The following is a 24,900-nucleotide window of genomic DNA, read 5'->3' on the forward strand; positions in this document are numbered from 1 at the left end:
TATTTTCTTGCCTATGAGTATCTTTTTTTTTACTGCTGACATTTCAATTGTGATTAGAGACATGCATATTTTGTGACGGCATATTTTCTCTTTATCACTATCCTCATTGTTTTGCATTAAAATAGTGCTCATGAATTCTTTCAGCAACTTACTGCATTTCTTTATAAAAAAATACAATTAATAAACTGTAGGAAAGTGCCCATTTTTGACATAGTCACCCCCACTTTTGTCTGGTATTTGCAATTGTGACTGAAAGTACACTTCCAGGCCCCCTGTGCCAGATCGCTTTCCTTAAAGCTGTGCAGTTGTTCCCCAATACCTTGCCCCCGCCCCCCCTCTCTTCTATAAGATCTTAGTAAATGGTACCCCTGGTACCTAGGGCATGGGTACCAAAGAGGGTCTCCAACTGCTGCAGCATGTATTATGCCACCCTCAGGGACTCCTCAGATGCAGACTGCCATTGCAGACTGAGTGTCTTGGACCAACTAATAGTCGAAACACAACATGGCACACAGTCTGTGTGCCATGCCCCCTAAACACTTCATGCAATATATGTAAGTCACCCCTACAGGCAAGGGTGCATTATACTACATGTGAGGACATATCTGCAAGAGCAGATTTTGTCCTGCTGTGTCTTTGTCAATTCTTAGACATAGTAAGTGAACAAGGATGTCAATGTAAGTTCTTGTGCTGGACATTGATCACTAAGAGTTACCCAGCTACATGATGGCTTCACTGAAAATAGGCATGTTTGGTATCAAACATCTCATATTAATAAACCCTCACTGATACCATTGATGGATGTATTAATGCATGCACCCAGGGGGCACCTTAGAGGTGCCCCTGAAAACCTACCAACTACCCGTGTGAGGACTGACTAGTTTTAGCCAGCCTGCCACTACCAGACAATATTATTGTCCCATAGGGTGAGAGCCTTTGCTCTCAGGTGGTCAGAGACAAAGCCTGTTGTCCCCATCGATTTGCACCAAAGTAGACTCATTTTTGCAAGCTTCTGTGCTCCCAAAAGCCTGGGAGGCCTGCCTACCTTAAACAAAGACAAGGTACTCCCGTGGTGCAGCGGAGGTGCTTCCCTGCGCTTCGTAGGCACACCTTGAAGAACCGAGAGGACTCTGGATCTCTGCAAACACAACACCTGAAAACACCACTGCACCCGTGCCGCCCGTCCTGAGTTGAAGTGGACTAACAGAGACAAACCCCACCTTGGACTTGCCCACTGTGGACTCACCGATGCTGCCTGCAGCCTCTATACACAAACCCCTTTCATCCACAAGCACTCTGGCAGAGAAAAGCAGAAGCTTCAAGACATCTCTGCACATGTCGCCCCTGGCCCTTGGAGAAGAGGACCCAAGGTGTCACCATGTCCTCGGATCTCCCAAGATTGGAACCCACTTCTTGGTTCCCCTTGACTAGATCCCCAGCCCTCACCTGCAACATCTGTTCAACCAGAACGATCCCCACTTACTAACATGGGGCCACCTGACTCTGTATTACACCTCTACACCCAGCCTCCCCAGTTCCGCCCAGTGTGACCTGTTGGTGTGGTCCTGACCCTTGCCCAATGCTCACCTTTTAGTCCAGGAGATTGGTCCCATAAGTCTCTGTACTGTACCTGTTTCCTGGCTTTGTTTTTCCTTCATAGGGTAACATTGCAGCTACCAAAAGTTGCGCTGTTGACTTTTTAAAACTAAAGATTTTTCTAGCAAAACGTCATCAGGTTAATAAAGCATATATACATGAAAAGAGATGTAAAATGAAACTTTTAAAACATTCTAGTAATGTAAAGGGATTCGTAATTGGGGACTAAAAATTAAGTTGGTTTCTTTATCCTAATTTGTGGGAGCAGCACAAGTACAACAAATGAAATCTGCTATGGATTTTTGGTGGCCTCAATTGAAGCACATTTGTGCACAAGCAAACGGAGAGCTTGCACTATGAAAGACTCTAGTCTAGCACACCCCTTCCTCTTTTAGAAATAAAACTAAATTTTGAAAAGCTCCAAAGTTCCCTTTTGATTTTTAAATTCAATTCAGTATTTCATCATTTATGTATTTGATGTACACTTGTTTTATTAAATCTGTTTATTATTCTGAGGTTCAAAGTATAGAAATTGGTTAGGCAGGGGTCCATGGCTGCAACCAGTATTTCAGTGCGGATGACCAGATGTCAAAGGGTTAGTAGTTGTTAAATTAAGGTATGGATTTAGTTTTATGTATTTTTTCACTTGTGCAAGTTACTGGTCAGCACCGCAAAAACTCACGGTCATATTTGTGAAATTTATTTGGCCCCCTTCTACCAGGACTTCCTATATCTACATTATCATTTCTCACAATGTAATAGTTAAATATGCTAGTATATTTAAGGTTTATTTTATGATGTCTACATTACAGATGACAATGGTCCAAAATTCTCTCTTATAGTCTTTTACTTAAGTATGCTAGCGGTAAGATAACTGGCTGGTTTAAAGTTTAATATTTTTCATCCCTATTGATGAAAAATGTAGTGTTAAAAGCTGTAAGATATATTTTTGTAAGTCATTAAGTGTTCATTAGAATCTTTTCCGGGTATTGTGTTCAGTTACGTTGTCTTCCTCTTTGCTTATAGGAAATTACATGGATTAAGTCGTTAAAGTGATGTAGGAAGCTGGCTAACTAGGCAGTGTACCAATATTGGAATACAATATGCGTGTCTGGCGAACCTTATTGGCTGACAGACTTCAAAGTAATAACCCTAAATGCTCTCTGTTGTGGTAGTGTGGGTGAGTAGTTTAGGTTCATCAGAGGATAGTGCCAAGCATTTGTTGAACACAGAGTCAATAAATGAGACGCATACTCAAGAAGAAACTGAAGGCAGATTTTAGAAAATGTTTACACATTTTTATATTAATTTAGGCACCAAGGTCTACAAAATCAGGTAAGTGCTTTTCGAGTTAGTGATTCTTTAGAAGCATAGAAAAGACAGCTGTCAAATGTGAGGCATGAGCCTTGGACGCAGTAATGTTATCCTATGGAGAAAAAATACACTGCACGGGGTCACTTGCAATTCACTCACAGGACTGTTCTCCTCGACTTAAGGTAAGTGCGTGCCAGGATCTTTAGAACCATCAACAGTTTTGGGTTACCTGCCCCGGTGAGTCCGGGTGCAAAGGTGCTCCTAGCAGTGGTAGCCTTAGACACTATTCGTTGGAGTTAATGGGAGCAGTACCTGGAGGAAAAGGGCTGCAAGTGGGGTCTGTGTGACCAGTCTGGCTGAACCCAAAGTCAGGCCTTATGAGGGTCTCAGCTCTGCAGAGACACCATTGGTTTCAGTGGTCCTGGGCTTGTGGGCTTGGGTGCATAGGTGTTTTTTCCAGCGGATCAGTGAGTTAGAGGCTGTCATGGTTCTTGGATCACCTGCAGAAGAGGGGAAAGAAGCACATCAGAACGACTTCATGTTTGAAGCTGGCCTCTGTTCAAGTCACTAGACGTGCAGACACGTTTTTGTGGCATTGGTGTTCCTGCTAAATACAAACAAGCTTTGCAGCTGACAGTGTTACTCCCGGCATTGGTGCATGGAGGCGCTGGGCAGGCTCAGCCTCTCTTTGACAGGATAGGTCAGTGGGGCTGCACTCAGGATCCTCTTCCTGGCGAGATGCTTCCTCAGTGGACCTGATGGTCAGGACAGTTGAGAACCAGACAGTCGTGGTTGGTGCCTGCTGCTGGAGAGAAGTGACTCCTCCACTCCAGGGGTGATGCTGGCTGATTGGCGAAGTGCTGGCAGTCTCTTTAAGGCTTCTGGAGGATGCACAGCTGGAGGACGAGCCTGGTCTTTGCAATTGTCGCAGCTGGAGCAGGTAGGCAGGGTTAGGCGCCAAAGTCCTCATCTAGTGCTCAGTTCTTGCGCTGGTCGGCTCATCTTTGTTCTTCTTATTCATTAGTCATTCGAATTTGAGCTCCTCGTGTCGGGGGGCACCTAAATTCTCAACTTAGGGGCTTTTAGGGGAGTGCAGGGTAGTAGTAATGACTTCTTACCCCTTGGGTGACTACACCCCTTATATGAGCACTTCCTTTGGGGAGTGGGCATTTCCCTGTCCCAGAGTTCCTAGATCCACCAAAATCAAGATGGTGGAACCCTTCCTTCGTGAAGCACATCAGGCAACCCACTTTAGAGTGTGACTAGCCTGGTAGTGCAACACCCCAACTCCTTAGCTAATTTCCTGCGTACCCTGGCGCCAAATGGGCCTCCGGGCAGGGGGTGGCATAGCCCAGGTCTGGAGGTAGTTGAGGCCACATAACAAAGGCAGCATGGACTTTGAAGTTCCTGACATGCAGAATCACTAGCCATCCTGCTGGAGGAGGTGATAACACCTTTTTCCAGAGTAGGTGTGGTTTCTAGCTTCTAAGAGTGCAGGCTTTCACCTCCAGGGAATAAGAAACTTGTATGTGGTGGTAAGCTGGTTGATACCAGTCAGCCAACACACTAGAGAACTAGTAGGTTTCAGATGGCACATCTACTGTGCCCTTTGAGTGCATGTCATAATAAAGCCAATACTGGTATCAGTATGGATTTATTAAGACATGTTGGATTCGAAACACCATAGATTTCAGTGAAGTCATAATGTAGCTGGGTAACTCGTAAGGACCAGTGTCCAGTACATACGTTAAGATGGCTTGCCTGTTCACTTACAGTGTCTAGTAATAGAACTAGAAATCACAGATGCATATCTGCTCATGCAGGCATGTCCTCACATAAAATAAAATGTAACATGCCTTAGGGTGCTGAGGCCTGCCGTAGGGGTGACTTACATATATCATATGCAGTGATTTTTGCATGGCACACAATGAGTGGGCCATGTCGTGTTTTCACTCATGGTTTGCACCATGATACGTTGTCTGCAATGGCAGGCTGCATGCGATTTGTAGGAGGGGGGTCCCTTAGGGTGGCATGATACATGTTGCAGCCCTTGGAGACCCTATTTAGTACCCAGGCCCCAAGTATCCTAGCGACACAATGTACTAGGGACCTACAGGGGTACTGAAGGGTGTGCCAGTCGTACACAATTACACCTTTTGCCTTGTTTTGGGGCAAAAGCGCTGGCACTGGGGACCTGGTTAGCAGGAACCCAGTGTACCTTCAGTCAAAAAACCTTTGTATCAGTAGCAAAAAGTGGGCGTGGCCATGCCAAAAGGGGCCTACAATTGATTCTTCTTTTTTTAAGGATGGGTGAGGTTGACAAGTAGTGTAGGTTTCTGTGCATGTATATGTGGGTGCTGAGATGTTCTTCCTTCCCTTTTTTTTTTTTTTTTTTTTTTTTTTTTTACACTTTATTCTGCTAATAGTTTTTTCATTATATTTTGCCTGCAGGTCCTATCATTCTACCTACTTACCTTTCTGCCTTCTTAACGTTCTCTCTCATTTTATTTGATCTGAGTCCTGACTACCTCACTGTAGAAAAAAAGAACACTGACAGACGTTTACACACACAGAGCACTAAAGAAGTCCTACTGGGGGAGGGTTTTATGTTTTTCCTGGTGGTTACATTTCTTGTGTGCTTTTCATTTCAGGAGTGCATCAGAGCCTTAGGACGAAACAAACCTCACACACCATTTCGTGCAAGTAAACTCACACAAGTCCTCAGGGATTCGTTTATAGGCGAAAACTCGCGCACTTGCATGGTAAGTTTACATTTTTAGGTCTTACCTACCAGACAGCGCAACCTGTCAGTTTACATAAAGACCTGCCAGCTTACAGAGGACTTACAGCCTCTGTGGGCGTTCTTTTGTCATCTTGTGTTTGTCCCTCCCCTAGAACATACCCTTGTTACTTGTCCTTCCACTGGTTATTTTGTATGCTTTTTGGTTAAGCATTGCATTAAAGTGCATATTTTTTCCAGCAGTCTCCCTCATGTAATTCTCTTCTCCCCTCTGCCGCGCTTTTTTTGCTTACTCTTGTCCATGTGCATCTCCCTCATGCTGTGCGCTTCTCCCCCTCAATTGCATTCTCACCCATGCACTTCTCTTCCCTAGCTCCACTTTCCTGTATCTTACTGTGTGCTTCTCTTTACTTTGTGGTCCATGTTGCTCTCTCACCCATCGTGGTGCATCCAGTCCCCGTCCTCCTTGTTGGTTTTGTGGTGTTGGGTCCTCCCCAAGCCTTGGGTTGCTTTCTACCCATCCTTGTGTCTCCGCCTCATGTTGCTTCTGCCTTTGTGTTGCTACCCCCACATGGATTTTCCATCCCCGCCCTTGTGTTGTTTCAGACTCCTTGTTTCGTTCACCCTTGTTTTGCTTCCATCCTTGTTTTGCTTCTACCCCCACCCTCATGTTGCTTCCGCTCCCTGTCATCTTGATGCTTCTACTCTCCCACCCTCATGCTGCCTTCTTCATCACCCGTAGTATTTCTTCCAACCCCACCTTCTGTGTTGCTTCTCCCCCCTTCCTTCCTTGTTGTTTCAATCTCCCCACCCTACATGTCTTTTATCCCCCTATCCACACCCTTGTAGCTTCCGCCTTCCCCCACTCATACCTTAGGTGTTGCTTCCCCTCCCCACACCCCCAGTGTTGCTTCCCCACCCCACTTCTCCAGTGCTGCTTCCCCCTCCCCACCACCCAGTGCTGCTTCCCCTCCCAGTGTGTTGCTTCTCATCCCGGTGTGTTGCTCCCCTCCTCCCTCCCATTATGTTGCTTTCCCTCACCCCTCCCAGTGTGTAACTTCCCCACTGTTGTTTTTCCTCCCCAACCACTGTTGCATTTTCACACCCCATCTGCTGTTGCGTTTTCTCACCCCACCTACTTTGTTGGTTTTCCTTCCCCACCCACTGCAGTGTTTTCCTCCCCCCCCCCCAATTGTACTGCTTTACTTCACCCCCACTCACTGTGCTGCTTTTCCTCCCCACCCACTGTTGCTTCCCCTGCCTCTCAACCACTGTACTGCTTCTGCTCCACACTGTTTGGATTTCTACTCCCTTTCATCCCCTGTATTGCTTTCTCCTCCCTGCTGTTTTGCTTCCCCCTCAACCCCCTGTGTTGAATTCACCCTCCCATACCCACCCTCCCTACACCCACTGTGTTGATTTCCCCAACACTGTATTGCTTCCCCCACCCATTGTGTTGCTTCTCTCCCCCTCCCATTGTGTTGCTTACCTCCCCCTCCACCCATTGTGTTGCTTATCGCCATTGTGTTGCGTCCCTTACTCATTGTGTTGATTCTCATCCCACCCATTGTTTCGCTTATGGCGTGGCTTATGTCGTTCCACCCATTGTATTGCTTACCTCCCACCCACTGATTGTGTTGCTTTCTTTTGCATCTATTGAATTGCTTCTCTCCCCCACCTGCTCTGCTGCGTTCCCCCACCTGCTCTGCTGCGTTCCCCCACCCGCTCTGCTGCGTTCCCCCACCCGCTCTGCTGCGTTCCCCCACCCGCTCTGCTGCGTTCCCCCACCCGCTCTGCTGCGTTCCCCCACCTGCTGTGCTGCGTTCCCCTACCCGCTCCCCCACCCAGTGTGCTGCTTTACCCCACCCGCTCCCCCACAACTGTGCTGCTTTCCCCACCCACTGTGCTGCTTTTCCTCACCCGCTGAGCACCTTTCCCCCACCTACTATGCTGCTTTCCCCACCCACTGTCCACTATTCTGTCCACCATTTCCCCACCCACTGTGCACCATTTCCCCACCCACTGTGCACCATTTCCCCCACCCACTGTGCACCATTTCCCCCACCCACTGTGCACCATTTCCCCCACCCACTGTGCACCATTTCCCCCACCCACTGTGCACCATTTCCCCCACCCACTGTGCACCATTTCCCCCACCCACTGTGCACCATTTCCCCCACCCTCTGTGCACCATTTCCCCCACCCACTGTGCACCATTCACCTACCCAATCTGCACCTTTCCCCCACCCACTGTGCACCTTTCCCCCAACCACTGTGCACCTTTCCCCAGCCACTCTGCTGCTTTCCACTAGCCACTCTTCTGTGTCCCCCCACCCACTCTGCTGCTTCCCCCACAGTGTTGCCTTCCCCTTCCCATCCTACGTTGCTTTCTGTTCCCCATCTCACTGTTGTGTTTGCCTTTCCCCCACCTACTCTGTTGTTTTCCCTCCCCACTCGGTCTCCTCCCCTCATCCTGCTGGTTTGCGTCCCTTCAGCCAACTGTTGCTTCCACCATCCCCCCCACCCACTGTGTTGCTCCCCCATCTCTCCACCCACTGTGTTGATTTCCTCCTCCCTACTCACTGTTGATTTCCTCCTCCCTACTCACTGTTGATTTCCCTAGTCAGTCGCTTCCCTCATTCCCCGCTGTATCACATCCCTGTCTGTACCCCCCACCCACTGTGTGGCTTCACTATCTATCCCCCACCCGCTGTGTTGCTTCTCTGTCTCCCCACCCATTGTTGCTTCCCCATGCACTGTTCCTTAACCCACTGTATTGCTTCCTTAACTGTTGTTTCCCTCCTTATGCACTGTGTTGCTTCCCCTACCCCACCGTGCTGCTTCCTCTGTCTCCACCCACTGTGCTGCTTCTCCGATCCACTATCCTGCTTTCCCCTTGTCTTCACCCACTGCTTTACTTTCTCCACCCACTGTTGCTTTACCTTCCCCACCCACTGTTGCTTTCCCTTCCCCACCCACTGTTGCTTTCCTTCCACCTCCAACCACTGTTGCCTTCCCTCCCCACCTACTGTTGCATTCACTACCCACTCTGTTGCTTTTACCCACCACCTCTCACTCTTTTACTTTCCCTCCCCCCACCCACTCTGTTGCTTACCCCCCACCCACTGGGTTGCTTCCACCTCCCCACACCCATTGTGTTGTTTCCCACTCCCCCACTTACTGTGTTGCTTCCTCCATCTCCCTACTGTGTTGATTTCCCCCTCACCCACTGTTGCTTCTCTGTCTCTGCTACATACTGTGTTGCTTCCCCCATACACTGTTGCTTAACTCACTGTTGGTTCCCCTTCCACCACCTGTTGTTACTTCGCTCCCCCGCATTGTGTTGCTTAATTGTGTTGCTTCCCTTCCTCCCCCAAACCCACTTTAGAGGTGTGCACATGAGTGGGGTGCGTGCCTTCAAAGTGACATGGCTGCGTCATAGAGCCCTTTTTTTGGTTTCCTCTGTAGCCATGATGCACATAATTGCAATTTCTATACAGCACTGCTAAGAACTATTGCCAAGCTAATAGGTCCCAAGGGCAAGACCTGTTATCTTTGACAATGCTGGTTTTTAAAATGAGCGTTCATGTATAATCTAGTTAGGAGCTCAGATGATGGAAGTATGTGAACTTTTATTTTGGTATGAATCTGTAAACTGTAAATAAAAATGAGGATGACAATCAAATGTTTTCAATTATGCTTTTTTGTGGACCTGTTGTTGCTAATGGTATGGTCAGTGTTTGGAAGTGCCTCCGTTGTCATGGCTGTTGATGACCTTTTGTTTGCCCTTCACAAAGTAATTATAAAGTTGTGATTAGTTTCTCAGTATGGTGTGTTTGTTTTTCAAATGCAATATATGTGAAATGAATGTGGAAACCCACGTTTTTCTGGAGATTTTGGTCCTCATTACAACTTCAGTGGTCTTTTTGTAAGACCGCTGAAGCCAACAGACCGCCAGTGCTGGCGGTCTGCTGACCACCATATTAGGAGTCATTGGAGGACTTCACCAATTTATGGGCGGAAGTCCGACTCCGAAGAGGCAGTTGGATCGCCAGCAAGACTCCACCTGCCGGATTAGGAACCATAGTATGGCTTGGCGGAGTCTTGCTGTCATGGTGGTGCTGGCGATACAAAACTGCCAAGATCCATCCCCTCCCGGAGCGAAGTTGATCATCCGACGTGGGGTGGGGGAGGGTTGTCTGAAGTGCGAGTATGCGGAGGGCGGTGAATGCGTGCGTGTATGCAATTGAATGAGTGTGGATTTGGGAGCGAGTGAGGGTGTGTCTGCATGTTTGCGAGTGTGGGTGTGTGTCCGAATGTATGCGAGCGAGTGGGGGGTGTCTGTGAATGAATACGTATTCCGAGGGGTGTATATGTGAATGCATGCCTGCGTTAAGGGGTGTGGGGTGTTTGTGTTTGGGGGGGTGTCTGCATGTTTGAGGACGTGTGGGCGTGCGTGTGCCGGCGACAGGAATGGCGATTCTTTCACCGAGTGCATTACTGCCAGGGTTTGCATGGTGGGGTGACTGCTACGGAAATCCTGGCTGTTTGCAGCCTTGTAATCCAGCAGGCAGAGGCTTGCCGCTAGGCTGGAGGAGCTCACCACCGACCGTGTCTGTGCGCGGCGGGCCAGGTGCCGTTGTGGCGGTTTGGCTTCTGCCAAACCCCACAACTCGTAATGTAGCGGAGACCGTGGCCCTGGTGGTCTTTGGACCTCTAGGGTCGTAGTGAGGCCTTTGTGTTTAAAGCGCCAAGTCAGATAAGTGTTCCTTCAAAAATCTTAAATTCTTGTGATTGCCCGTTAGGGACCTGAGTTTCATTTCTATGCACTGCATTTTGAAGCTTCATTTTGTTTCACTACTGTCTGTAATCAAATGACAACATGTAAAGGGAAAGTTGTCTTTTTATTTGTTAGTTATTCATCACAATTTCTGAACAGTTTTCTTTAGTTTTCCATGTTTAAAAGTCTATTCTAATCCGTATGACTGCTTTGGACAGATATTTCACGTGTAAGCACTCCTGTCAAAATGACGCCAATATGAGAATGTTGGTCTAATATGTGTTTGTTGTGTTTTTCGGTAACACCAGTTCTCTGGGGCCTGCATAGCCACTTGGGGAATGCTTGAAACACGAATTGGTACTGTCCTTAGAAACACAGCAACAAGATCCTACTGCAAGCTCACTAAAATGTCACTTACAACCTTCCAAAGTACTGTAATCAAATGACAACATGTAAAGGGAAAGTTGTCTTTTTATTTGTTAGTTATTCATCACAATTTCTGAACAGTTTTCTTTAGTTTTCCATGTTTAAAAGTCTATTCTAATCCGTATGACTGCTTTGGACAGATATTTCACGTGTAAGCACTCCTGTCAAAATGACGCCAATATGAGAATGTTGGTCTAATATGTGTTTGTTGTGTTTTTCGGTAACACCAGTTCTCTGGGGCCTGCATAGCCACTTGGGGAATGCTTGAAACACGAATTGGTACTGTCCTTAGAAACACAGCAACAAGATCCTACTGCAAGCTCACTAAAATGTCACTTACAACCTTCCAAAGTACTGACTTTCAGGGGTTAGCAAAGTCAACAATTAAGACTGCCTTTTGGAAGGTAATGTGGGGTTGAACATATACATACATGCAGCTCCTTTGCCACAATAAAAAATAAATGTTGTGTAGTTCTTTTTTCTCATTCATACTTTAGGATGTTTTAATACGTTACCAGTTCATAAATAGTTCTCTTCTGAATATGCATCTACAGTTCTTTCATAACCACGCTAAAATATATGTTCTCAGCAGAGTATATCAGAGATTAGGTTCTGCATGATGTTTGGAAGTCTTTGGATACACACAAATACACTTTGGTGCAGATGCCCAAACTACCCTTCTAGCTATCCAGTATACGTGATAAAGGGCAATAAATTTTTTATAAAGTGGTCAAAGAAATGTCTCTTTGTCTGTCTGCCAATCTGTTTGATCGTAACAGTAATATGTAATTGCCGTGCTTCATAACCACAATTATCCTTATGTTAGGTGAATGGTGAGGACGTGGGGATTTTCCACATCTTATGTTCTATTTATAGATCTCATCCATTATTCTGGTACAGGGTATCTTGGTGCAAAAAAAACATGTTACCCTGCTGTGGGATATCTTTCACTTATCAAAAAAGACTTAACAAGAGGTTGCTAAACAAAACAGATATCCTCCTATGAGTTGAAAGTCAAATGCTTCATCCCAGTCTTTTGTTTTTGAATATAGGTTTGCAGTCTGAGAGAGGCAAAACACAAATCCACCTGTTCCTACTCCTTCAGATCGAACAGATGTTGCATTTGGTGTGTACAAACTAACAATAAGTCCATGACATGCCATCAAAAATCACTTTCTGCCTTACCCTCTTTTGTTTGGTGACATCAAACCTGCAGCTGTCTTCCTTAACAGTATAACACGCTACAGTTACGACCTCGGGATAGAGTTCTTCGCAATTGTTTTGTTTTTTTCAGTTTCACTTTTGAAATATTTTTAGAGGAGCATTGAGGAAGTATGTCTAGTTAGTCCTATTTTGGAACATAAATTATTTCGAACAAAATTGATGGCACGTTGTCAGTATCACGCATGCAGGGCATAGAAACAATCATGATTTTCAACTGAAATAGTGAAGTCCATTTTTGGGCCAAAGGTAACCTCAGATTTTCGTATGTATCCAGAGCTCACATAAGTTTAAACCAAAACTGTGTCTCTTCAACATAAAGATCGCACACGTTGATCCTAAGAAGAGTTCTGCGTTTCTATTTTGGCAAAACTATAAACATAATATCTAAACAATTGTTTGTGAATTATGGTCCTGTTTGAATAGGATTGGGTTCTTGTAAGGAGTCCATTTCCATATGGATAGTTTCCTGCTTATCCCTTTGTTATCAAAATGTTAAGAGGCATGTGCCTGGCCTAATCTAGCACATTCCACACAATGGAAAGCATCAGTGTAATTTTGAGAAACGTCAACATCTACGAAATTCGCTAAAGGAAAACTGCACATTCATTCAACCTTTTGGAATTCGAATTCAGCACTCAAGTGGGACAGACATGCTTGCAGATCCAGATCGGAAAATTAATTCATTTGTTCAGGGTGATGCCATCCTGTTGATATATACGACATTTCTGCTTGGCAATAGCCTTGCTTCTTCATTCAATATTCAGAGATATCACTGAAGATTTAATGATGGAAAAGGAAAAGCTGCTTATAATTTAAGTCCTTGAACATTGGAATCCTAATTTAGAATCCTACATGAACCCCTCTCCTCCCCAGTGGTAACATCATAATGATAATGCATAACAAATCCAGTTCCAGGGATTCTTTCAAAATGACGTGAAGCAACTGTCCGTACATGACATGATGGGATCCTGCACCTGCTGGCCTGATAAAGGTGCAGGGTCTAATTACACATCAAGAAAACTGCTGGCTTGATAAAGGTGCAGGGTCTAATTACACATCAAGAAAACTGCTGGCCTGATAAAGGTGCAGGGTCTAATTACACACCAAGAAAACTGCTGCCTGTTTTGGCTTCACTTCCTTCATTGTTTTCACTTAATTCTCTTTAAAATTAAGTGGGAAATCGTATTTCTCTTCTCCTGTATTTACACAACTGTCATTGTATTAGTGTTAATCGAATGTTTAAATGAAAATCAAATTCTGTATTTATAGCCTGCAGGTAAACGTGTTAAAAAAGAAAGGCCTTTAAAAAACAAAAAAAACAAAAAAAAATCCCATATAGCTTCAGTGTAGTGTCCCTTGGAAATAGAACCCCTCCAAACCAGTTGTTTGTTCCTGCTAATTTTACGTAGCGACATTGCTTTTTAATTTAATGGATCAATGAACACCTAGGAATTCATTATACTAGATGTTGAAAAAGACCAAATTGCTAAATTTCAGACACAGGGACTTGAGGCTGTTTCTTGCTCTGAGGCCGAGTCTGGAAAGCTAGGTCTAGGCCGAGGTCAGAGTTTTCGGTTTTTGGTTTAGGGTGGGCTGCCTAATTTAGAGCAGGGACAGGTTACAAACATTCAATATTTGCTATAATCTTTCTATTTTTTTCTGGCTTGGCATAGCAGGTTTCATTTTAGCAAGTTTCATTTTAGCAAGTTTATGGGTAGAAGTTATGGAATCGCGCATGTAGCCGTATAGGAAGGGTACTTTTTGGGAGCCAGTCATTCTAATGTACTCCTGCAACTGTTCAGCCTTTACTTCCTGAAAACTAGGCAGATCGATGTGTTACCTCTTTTGTGAATGTAGTAGGGCTTCTTCAACACAAAAGTATATACATTTATGTTCAAGAGAATGATCTTCCGTAATTGCTACCTAGTTCACGTTTGCTCACTTAAACTCTTCTTTAAATCTCCACAGATTGCTACTATCTCACCAGGAATGGCATCCTGTGAAAACACTTTAAATACTTTAAGATACGCAAATAGGTATGATTTTTGTCCTCAGAATTTAAACATTTTAACGTGTTATATAGAAATTGTGCACTGTAGGATATTTCTATTTATGATAGAGTACTTTCCGTCTACAATATTTTTTTATTGCTTGTACTTTTAAAATAATCCACATTTTCTTTACCTATTAATATTTCTCTGCTTTCTCTCAATTGTCATACTTTTTTGTCTCCACTGTATCCCACCTCAGGATTGAAATGTCAGTTTTCCCCCAAATCATAGTATAGCTTTTAAAAAGTAACCTGCCAAAAATACTGTGTAATCAACACCGAAGTATCTGCTTTAAGAAAATAAATACTGTTTGAATGACTAAGAAGTGACAAAGGCTTCTGATATTTTCCAGTTCACCTATATATAGCACAGTGTACTTGAGTTTGCCTCCTAAAATTTCATTTTTCACAGTACTCTAAGCTATTTATGGTCATATATTCCAACCTGATATGGTTACATCATGATGTGTGTTCTGGTATTAGTTTCATGTTGCAGATTTATAGAGTGCAATATCTTGCCTTTTGGCCGTATCTGAGTACTGGGGTTCTTTAGGACTAAACATAGAATTTCCCACTCTTCAGCTATCTCTGTGAAATACTGCATGATTGTGTGGTAGCTAAGGGAGTATTACTGTGATAAAAAAAAAATAAGGAAAAATGTTTTACAGCGATAGACCAATCCTTCAATCTGTAATCTGTTATGCTTACATTGGAATACAAATTCTTATTGATGAATGTTTGTAGTACATCCATATGACTTAGAGCACTATATGCTGATTTCCACCTAAAAACTAAAATGCGTATAGCTTTGGATTTCTTTTCAGTCATATTGCTGTAAAAAAGCAGCTTCAACCCAGCTGTGTGATGATAAACACAGCAAACTCAAGTGAGGCGACACATGATTGACTAAAAAGAAAGATAATCTTTCTGTAGATTACCTATATTAAAAACGTACCCTTCTCTAATGAAGGGAAAGGCAGCTTGGAAGTGGACGTCAGGGCATTCAATCCTTAAATATGAAGTATAATTCAATGAGTAAAAATAATACACTATAATACCGGGTAACCCTTAACAATTACAGTTGTACGGGCATAAACTACAAGGCTTAGCTGGTGAAGTCTGGTGAAATGCACTGGTGGTTTATAGCTGAAATATGCTCAATTGATGCGCAGCAAAACGTATGTGTGGGCATCGTCCAGCTAGACACTACATCATGCTTGTTCATATGTATCACTGGAACCAGGAGTGTTCCAAGAGACCTGTTGAAATTACATCAGTGTGTGGAACAATACATGGATTCTTTTTCCTACTAACCAAAATTGAGGTGCACAATGTATTGTGTACAGGAGTCATTTATCGACTTGACCCCTGACCCTAGGTTCAGTGCTCCAACATGCAACTGCCCCAATATCTAATGTAATCCGCGATGCTACAGGGTACCCCTGCTACCCCGCTGTTCCAGTCACTGCACATGGAGTTGGGGTGAGCTCCTTGCACGCATTAGTGCCCTTCTCCTGGGGGAGAGCATTCCACCCTAGTCTTCGGTGAGCTACATTGCTCGTGTCCTGAAACGCCTGATGACTTTATTTCATATTGGGATCTGCCAGTAATGGGTTAGTGGTGTGGGTGTGGGTGGGGTTTGTGGTTTGTTATTGATTCTGTTTTTGTTCGCTTTGTCACTCTGTTCTTTTCAAAAGCAACTCTCCTGGTATGTTGCATCCACATTCTTGCACCACTTCCTTTCATATTGAATGTCTTCTTATCCCCCTATTTACTCTAGGGGAGTAGAGCTCCACTGTCTCACATGGTACTTTCGGGGACTCAGCAATCCCCATAAGGGGAAACAAGTCTTGGCGTACCTTGCCAAACATCATTTCACACTGGCATTTCCGCAAAAAACACACCTTTCTCCCCAAGATGACTGTCAGTTTGCTCGCCCTTGGCATCCAATTCATTACTTGTCCTTTTATAGTACTTACTCTCGTGGGGTCTACATATTGGTTCATAAATCGCTATCCTTTCTATACCAGACTTACATTGCCGATAAGGAGGGCACATATCTCCTTGTATCGGGCAGCCTCTCATGCAGAGTGATCCTGTTTGTCAGTGTTTATGCTCCAAATGTTGACATACCCAAGATATATCACACACTCACAACTTTGATTTCCTGTTTGCCTGCGGGCCACCTTGTTCTTGGTGTTAACTTTAACATTGCTATCCACGCTGACCAGTGGGTTACCTATCAGCGCTAAACCACATTCTCCGTGCACATTAAAAGATCTCCCGGACCTACATTACCCTTCAGATGTATGGTGCACTGAGTATCCTCATGCTAAAGGCTACACTTGTTATTACCCCATGAGTTGTGGTCTCGCCTTGACTACTGGTTTACCTCCCCAAATCTTTTACTTTGGTCTCTGGGAGTGATGCACATGCCCCACACTCTCTCCCATCACTTGTCTGTCCTCCTCACCCTCTTCATACCACTCTCTAGCTCTATTCCTAAACAGTGGCGATTCCCGGAACTTGCGCTCCAGGATGGCGTGTTCCGATCAGACACTTTCTCACCTATTAATAAATTCTTCTCCCTGAATTTGGGCTCTTTCTGAACAGGCTACCTTGTGGGAGGCCTTTACAGCCTATATCAGTGGGGTCTTTATTTCCACCCATTCAGGAGTTTTAAAGAGTATGCGTAATGAGTTTGTTCAAGTGGAAGGGGACCTGCAGGCTTTTGACTGTGCAGCTTCTAGGGGTGCCCAAACATCAGTGCTGCACAAAAGATTGCTTCTCCTACAGGAATTTGTGACTTACCTGATAAAGAGGTGTCCTTTCTTGGCAAATACACCTGTCCCCGACGCTATGGCGAGGGGAATTGCTCAGGCAGTACCCTGGCCCACCTTCTGTGCCCCAGTTACCAGATTACTTATATATCACTAGCCTGTGAGCGGATGAAGGCACTGTCAGATCTGGTGATGATAATATTGCCTGTACACTCTTTGACTATTACCGGACCCTATACACCTCGCAACACACAAACATGACTGAGGAGATCGTGTCCTACCTGTCTGAGATCGCCATGGTCTGGCCTCAACTGGCCAGCAGCAACTCCTCACAGTCCCCATTGTAAAGGAGGAAATCTCTCAGGCCATTGATTCCTTTGGAGGATCTTCTATAAAGCCTTTAAATCGGTCTTGGTCCTACATCTTACTGAACTCTGTGTGGAGGCCTTTGAGGACCGTCTCTCCCTCCCACGCTGCGGGAAGCTGTCAATACCCTTCTTCTCAATCCTGGTAAGCTTCTACACCTTTGCATCTCATACAGGCCCTTATCGCTGCTCAACTATGATAATAAAATTCTGGCAAAGGTGATAGCAACGCAACTTGCACTTCTTATGGAACATATCATTTCTCCTCTTCAATCACGGTTTGTGCCACACCATTCCACCTCTATCAACCTGTGTACAGTATTTGTAATAATTAATCAGATCAGCTCTAACCTTCCCACTGCTGTCGCTCTTCTCGACGCCGAGAAGGCGTTTGACTCCCTTGAATTGGCATTCCTGCAAGCCATGGTCGATAAATTGGGTATCTCCCAAGGTTTTTGTGACCTGATATTGCTCCTCTGTGCTAATCCGATGGCCTTCCTGCAAGTCAGTGGGCACCTTACTTGCGCCTTCCCCATCACCCATGGTACCCAACAGGGATGGCCTTTGTCCCTTCTTCTATTCATTGTCACTCTTGTTCCACTACTTAGATACTTCCAAGAACGTTACTTACACAGGGGACTACACTTCCAGAAAGGCCCCATCTTAGCCACGGCTTACGCAGACGACATACTACTCTTAAAGAGAACCCTCTGTACACCTCTCCCCACTCATTGGGGAGATCATCAAATTTGGCGCCTTATCTGGACTTCTGATAAACTGGCATAAATTTGTACTCCTCCCCCTCACTGAGGCTACTGTTCCCTGCCCCCTTAAATTCCCACTGAAATGGTGTGGTGTCTCTTATGAATACGTGGGCATTTTCCTTCATGGACAAAAGGATGAAGAATCCGTACCAGTTACTGGTCTGTGATTGACACCCTTTCCTCCCAAATAAATAAGTGGATTTATCTCCCACTGTCCATTGTGTGACACATTGCCATTATTAAGATGGTAGTGCTTCCCCACTTTCTCTACTTGTTCCTTAATATACCAATTCCACGAAATGACTTTCTTTTCCCCCTACACTACAAACACTTCTGACACAATAAGTGCGGACAGACAGCCGGGATGAAGTGGAACAGTCAGCCTTCCCCTGGCGTCCCTGCTCCCATAGGGTTTGCCCTGAAAACCCAGGGACATTCACACCCCCTCTACCACGTGTTGGACATAGTCTTGGCTTAAACATTATCTGGAATTTGATACCCTTTACTCACCGGACATCCCTCTTCAGGATAATCCATGGCTCCCAGTGGTATGGGAAACACCAGTGCAACCCATGCTTTCCACCCATCAGATCCGTACAATGGGCGACCTTTTCAATAATCTTAAACTGGACCTCAGCTCCATCTTCAAGGCTGACGGCACAGCATCCATGATGGACCACTTTGTCCATATTTAACAGCAAAGCCCACTACGGGAGATGTTGCCCGTATTACCCGCCCCCTCTCCCTCCCTTTACTATGAATTACTCCACAGTGGATAACACTAAGCTGGTCTCTCGTCTTTATCGCGCCAGCCTCGACCTGCACCCCGTACACCACATAGCAGCGTGAGCAGCCTGAGAGCAAGATTTGAACTCCTCCTTTACTGACAAAGTATGGAACTTTTGCTGCCTGCAAACCAAGTTGGTTTCAGTTAATAGCCAACACAATAAATTCCTCCACCGAGCTTACACCACTCCCCAGACCCTTGCTAAATTTGATCCCTCACACTCTCACAAATGTCCAAAATGTACTGCAGATAATGCCGTTCTTGCTCACCTCCCCTGGACTTGCACCATGATACAAAGTTTATGGCAAGCTATTTGTTTCACTTCCTTCAGGCAAGCTCGAAAAAACACTTGTCCCTGACCCCTTCCTAACACTTCTAGGATATGTCCAATCTCTTGCACCGCAGCACAGACAGATTGAGGCGATGGTATTTTTACTGGCTAAGCGGTGCACTGTTATCTTGTGGTGTAGCAGTAAGAGACCTACCACTTCTGACTGGTTACGTGATCTAATTTTTTGTGACACCACAAGTGAACTCTACTCCTCTCTTCTCCCCCCTACGTCCAGACCCAAGGAAATTTGGAAGCCTCCTCACTCTTACTTACTAAATCATGAACTGCCTGGCTCCTCTGTCAGTGTGCCTGGCCCATAACCGTTTTGCCAATTTCATACCCTCAGCTTGGTACCCCCTTACTGATCTATCCATGTTGCTTGGATACAGTCTCTCTTTCAGCTTTCACCAAGTTCTGTATTACAGATTGCAGCTCTGTATGTTGTACCTTTGGAAAATGCAAATAAAAACATTAAAAGTGTTTCTGAAAAGTGATCTGTATCTCGGGCTCCATTCACTTGTTTAAGTGACTGTGTTCATGCTGGTTTGAAGTGCACTACTGCCTTGACTTTGTAAGTGAGCGTATTTTTAACGGATGTTTGGTGTCCACCAGCAACAGTGATGTGATTAGAAAAACGGAGAAGGCTTTGGTCAGTAGAGTTGGAAGTTGTACGTTGAGAAACATTTAGGGTGGTATTTTTTACTCTGTTCTGTCAGTAAGCTGAAATAAGTATACTACGTGTAAGTCCTTACAAAGATTTGTTTAAAACCTTTTCTAATTTGCTTTATCTTGGCGCTGCAGAGTAAAGGAATTTGGAATTAGTCCTTCGGACATTCCCTTCTCCCAGGGTAGTGGCAGTCGCTCTGATCTGTCTCCTTCCTATGAATATGACGACTTTTCTCCTACGCTCACCAGGTCTACTTAATTCTGTATATTATCTATTGCTTTGTATTTTTTTTTTTTTAACCTTCCTGAATAATTTACAGAAACACTTTTTTTTCTAGATAAGTCGCAGAACATGTTTCTATAATTTGGACTTTTTCATTTGCAGAATGCTCCTTTTAGCTTTGCTTCTTGATAAAAATTTTTCTGTTTGTAAAAGAAATTGCACGAGATGTATGTTTTTGTTTTAAGGGATGCATTTTTTGTGGCTATTGTTATTTTATTTTATTTTTTGTGTCTGATAATTGGTGATGTCATTCATAATTTATGGCTTCAGTAGCTTTACAATAACTCAGTGTGTTTCAGTGTCATTGCAGGGAGAACACGATATATAAATGAAAGTTCATTTCAGTGCAGCGAGTTTACAGATTCCTATACTTTAATCTTAGTTTAAAAAAAATAGTTTAACTGCCTAAAAAAAAGGTAAACTAGCTGAAAAAAAAGTTAGTCAAATCGAAATAACACTTTGCACATTTAATGCAATGGGATATATTTCTGCTTTGACAACCATGTTTACTTGTTATATTGCTATGTGATGTAGTTTGGGCTTTGTAGAAGAGAAAGTGATGATTAAACTTATACGTCCTCCATGTACCAAATAGTTTGCTAAACTTAGAATCGAGGAACTGTAATGGGTCCACAAGCTTACATTTTGGAGCCAGTTCTTCCATATTCTGTGTGTCTCACCACAAAATTATCAAACGGGGCATGTGCTTCTTGGTGCCATATTATTTGTTTATAACGTCAGCCATATTTTAGTTACAAGAGAGGTGACACACATGTAATGCTTCTAAATGTATTAATTTATTTTAGTAGCCCTTGGCATTCTTAACTCCACAGGCAAGTGACAACCCTCAGGCTTTAAGACGTTTTTTACATGGTCACAGTTGTGGTTTTATCTGTCCCTCTCTTTACGCCATTAATTAATCTAATATAGCACTTTTTAGTTAATACTGTTGTCACCTCTGATCACGTGTCCCATTACTGTGCAGCATGGCCCTGGTTTAAAAATTGCATAGCTCATAATTATAGCCATTACCTCTTGTGCAGATTTACTTGTGTCTCCTTAGTGAAGGTTTTTTTTTTTTAATAGGAAATAGAGGTTACAGGATATTTGGATTCCTCAAGTTTAAAATAATTTAGAAAAAATAATCTACAAATGAAACTAAAAGTACCTCTTTGATCAGAACTGACAAAGGGCCTTATTTAGAACTCGACGGACGGTTCACTCCGTCACAACGGTGATAGAAATCACATCTGCCAAAATCTAAATCCCATTGGATATAATGGCATTTAGATTTTGGTGGACGGGATATCCGTCACCATTATGACTGAGTGACCCATCTGCCGAGTTCTACATCAGGCCCTGCAAGTGCTCCCAGAAGTAACAAGAAGAAGTCCTAGATAGAGTCCACCCTTAGTGCTGATGTCAGTCTCTCAAAACAGCTTTTGCTTTCTCAGACATGCAGCAACTAACAACATGAGCCATGAACAGTATGTGATACTTATTTGAGCTATCAGAAGTTTACCCCATAGAACAGGGATGAGGGCAGGATGTGAGGAATCTGCTGTGAGAGGAGCCACAGAAATAGGTACCATTAAGAAGGAAATTGTTTTAACCAGAGATTCCTTACCTTTTGAATCAATACCAAAGCAAGTACACTCCCACTGGAGGTGAGTCTGCAAAGTGGACTTTGCACCTGAAAGACTTGCAGGACAGTTCATGCAGAATTGTCCTTAATACATAGCTAAGAGTTGATGCAGTAGAAAATGGTAACTAGATGGACAGATGCCTATGTCACAGCTTGGCAGGTGTCTTGTACAGGAACACCTCTAGTTGGGGCTAAAGTATGGAATAAGCCCTTGGGAGGATCCTTCTTGGCCAAAGCATAGCAGAGCTTCTTTTGGACTGTTTTATCTTTTGTCACACTTTCAAATCCAACAAAAAGTTGGCTGTTCATCTAGTGATCCTTGGTCCTTTGAGTGTCAGAACTAAAGACCTTCTCAGGATCCAACCTCTGAATCCTCGCCTTCTCCTTAGAGGAATATGACAGAGAGAAAAAAGTGGGGACTGCCTCAAAAAAGACACCACATCAAAGAGTCCTTGGTTATCAGTAGCAACTTGTCAGAACAGAAGGTGGTATATGGTGGATGTACGGATAGTGCTTACAGTTCACTAATCTGATGCGTAGAAGTGATTGCAGTTCGGAAGACTGTCTTATGATTCAGCCTTGGGATACAATTTTGCAGTGGCAATGTACGTATCTAAAAGGAAGAGCAAATTAAGTCCCACTGCGACATAGAAATGCACCACAATCAGTGACTTAAACAAATAGGGCTAACCAGGCAAATGTGGAAAGGCCAAAAGGGTATACATGTAACTCTTTACAGTGCCCTCAGAAAAATCTTTATGACCAAGGACAAAACAAATAGAAGATTGTAAAACAGCTTAGCCTGAAGATTCGACCTGTCGGTCTTGGTACCAAGCCCTCAGGCTTAGGCCAATGGACAAAACAGTTTTGAGTTCCTGTACAGGTACTGAGAAACTAAAATTACCTTACTTGCCTCCAATAGCAGGTCAAAACCAGTAAGCTGATTCTGGTCAATATATATGCTTTTTTGTGTAGATTGTGGAGCTTCGGGTGCAAAACTATGGCTCTTATTGTAACAGCCGGTTATCACAAAGTGGAAGTGGATGGCAAATCCTCAGGTTCAGCTGATCTGAATACCACATTCTACAAGCCCAAACAAGGAATATTATGATGATCTGTGCTTGGTCCCGTTGGGCCTTCAGAACTTTAGGGGATCAGAGGCAGAGGGGGAAAGCATTGAATAGTCTGGAGTCCTAGTGAAGTTGGAATGCATCTCTGGGAGGGCCTCAGGAGAAAAACTCTTGGGCACAGAATGCTTGATATTGCGCATTCTCAGCAGTAGTGAAAAGATCTACCTGAGCACACACAACTGGGTGAAGTAACATTAAAACTACCTCTAGATGTAGACGCTATTAGAGGCTGGCACGATGATGCCTACTGAGTTTGTCTGCCCTGATTTTGACAGAGTTCACCAGGTGATTCACCTTTGGGGATAGCCTGTGATGGCCCAGCCACTACCATAGTTTCGGAGCTTTCCACGCACAGCTAACAAACCCCATACCACCCTGCTTGTTGCAGTACCCCGTAACTGTTGTGTTGTTAACAGACATGCTCTTGATGAGCATCAGAAAGGTCTTGAGCACCACTTGAATGCCGCACAGCTTCAGAAGATAAATGGGTGTTGCAGCTCTACCTGAGGCTAGTGTCCTCTGATCTCCATTATGTCCAGCTGCCGTCCCAACCCAGGGAAGATGACAGCCCCCCATGAACGCTGAATGGAACACCGTTGGTCTAAATGGGGCAGGGAGAAAAGCCTGCCATACTTAAATTTGTTATGCACCATTTAATACAGAAGGTCCCAAGAGCCTTGTCTGCAAAGCAGATGATGTTCGAGAGAAATCCTTATTGAGGGGCTCACTGACTGCTACGGTTCCACTGCAGGGCCTGCATGTGCCATCAGGCTTGAGACTTCTGGAGTATGTAGGAGGGCAGAAGGCCGAAAAATCAGGATCACATCCTGAACATCCCAGACCCATTGTGGGTGCAGAAAACCACCCAAAGCTACTTTGCCCCCCTGTGAAGGGAATTGTCTGCGTGATCTGGAGATGGGATTTCAGCATGTTGATGGTGAAAAGTAAAATGGAAACTAGGGATGTGAGGAAACCCATTCAGCATCAGTCTTAGAGATAGGGGAAGATGGGCAGCAACTACTGACATCACCGTTGTGAATAGCCGGCAAGGTTGAAATTAATGTTTTCCACCCTGACTGCAAACAGGAGGAAGTGTTAATGGGATTACAAGACTGGAAAAGGAAGAGTATGCATCATACAGCGCTGAGGGTACCATTCAATCTCTGGTCCATGTCAGACAAGACCTCGGCCAAAGTCCTCATGAAGGTGTTCAGAAACTTAGTCTAAGATTAGTTTCAGGCCCTCTTCCTTTCTGGACACCAAGAGGTATCGAGAGTAGCACTGTGTACATTTCTCCTTTTTGGGTATCTTGTCTATCACTCGATTGGCAAGTTTTATCAGAACTTCTCGGTGAGAATGGCGGCATGCTCTGCCAAAGTTCACCAGGAGTGTTACTTGTTTATTCATGGGGGCAAAAACATTTATCCTTTTACATTCTTGCCTTTGCTTGTCTCTTCATGGGACTTTTGGTTTTACATCCAGACTATTTTTGTAGCCCTTGCCTCCCTTCTTTATCCCCATCTTTCTGGTTCCTGTATTCTCCAGAAATGGAAATTACATCTGATCAGTAAACCTAGTTGAGTCTTTTCATATAGTGTTTGTCTGCTATCTTTTAATCTCTTTGAAGTAATGTGAAGTTTTGAAATTCACATGCAAATAGGGTAAAGCTCACTAGAGCTTCTGTTTCCTAAATAAGTGATTTGACATTATTGTTCTTTAATAAACAGTTAATTCTGTAACTTCTCAACCAAAAAGGCTTTGAAATGCCATCTTTGTCTTTAAATAAATCTGACCTCCAATTAACAGTTCAAGTCATCAATATATTACTTTGATGGCAATATAGAGCAATTTATTCACCCCCGCCAAAAAATAAAAATCACACCATTGTAGATGATTCTTAAACCGATCTTCTTTGTTTCATATTTCTTTAATATATGGCTCCACAAAAGACCTTCACTTAAATATCAAAAGATAAAATGACACTACAGACAAGCTAGGAGTTTTTACAGTAACATATTT

At 44.1% G+C, this 24,900-nt stretch overlaps 1 protein-coding gene across 5 annotated transcripts in view; it reads left to right on the plus strand.

The window, feature by feature from the left end:
- Nucleotides 1-24,900, plus strand: part of KIF2A (kinesin family member 2A) — a 282,224-nt gene that overhangs the window by 185,211 nt on the left and 72,113 nt on the right. For 3 of the 5 annotated variants that reach the window (XM_069222588.1, XM_069222570.1, XM_069222580.1), the window contains exons 15-17: nt 5,562-5,672; nt 14,049-14,116; nt 19,959-20,072. In XM_069222588.1, coding sequence (XP_069078689.1) covers nt 5,562-5,672; nt 14,049-14,116; nt 19,959-20,072 — 293 coding nt within the window. The remainder of the gene's footprint in view (nt 1-5,561; nt 5,673-14,048; nt 14,117-19,958; nt 20,073-24,900) is intronic. The other 2 variants (XM_069222597.1, XM_069222608.1) reach the window with 1 other exon arrangement.

This window comes from Pleurodeles waltl, chromosome 1_1 (assembly GCF_031143425.1).
Source record: "Pleurodeles waltl isolate 20211129_DDA chromosome 1_1, aPleWal1.hap1.20221129, whole genome shotgun sequence".
Classification (NCBI taxonomy): Eukaryota; Metazoa; Chordata; class Amphibia; order Caudata; family Salamandridae; genus Pleurodeles; species Pleurodeles waltl.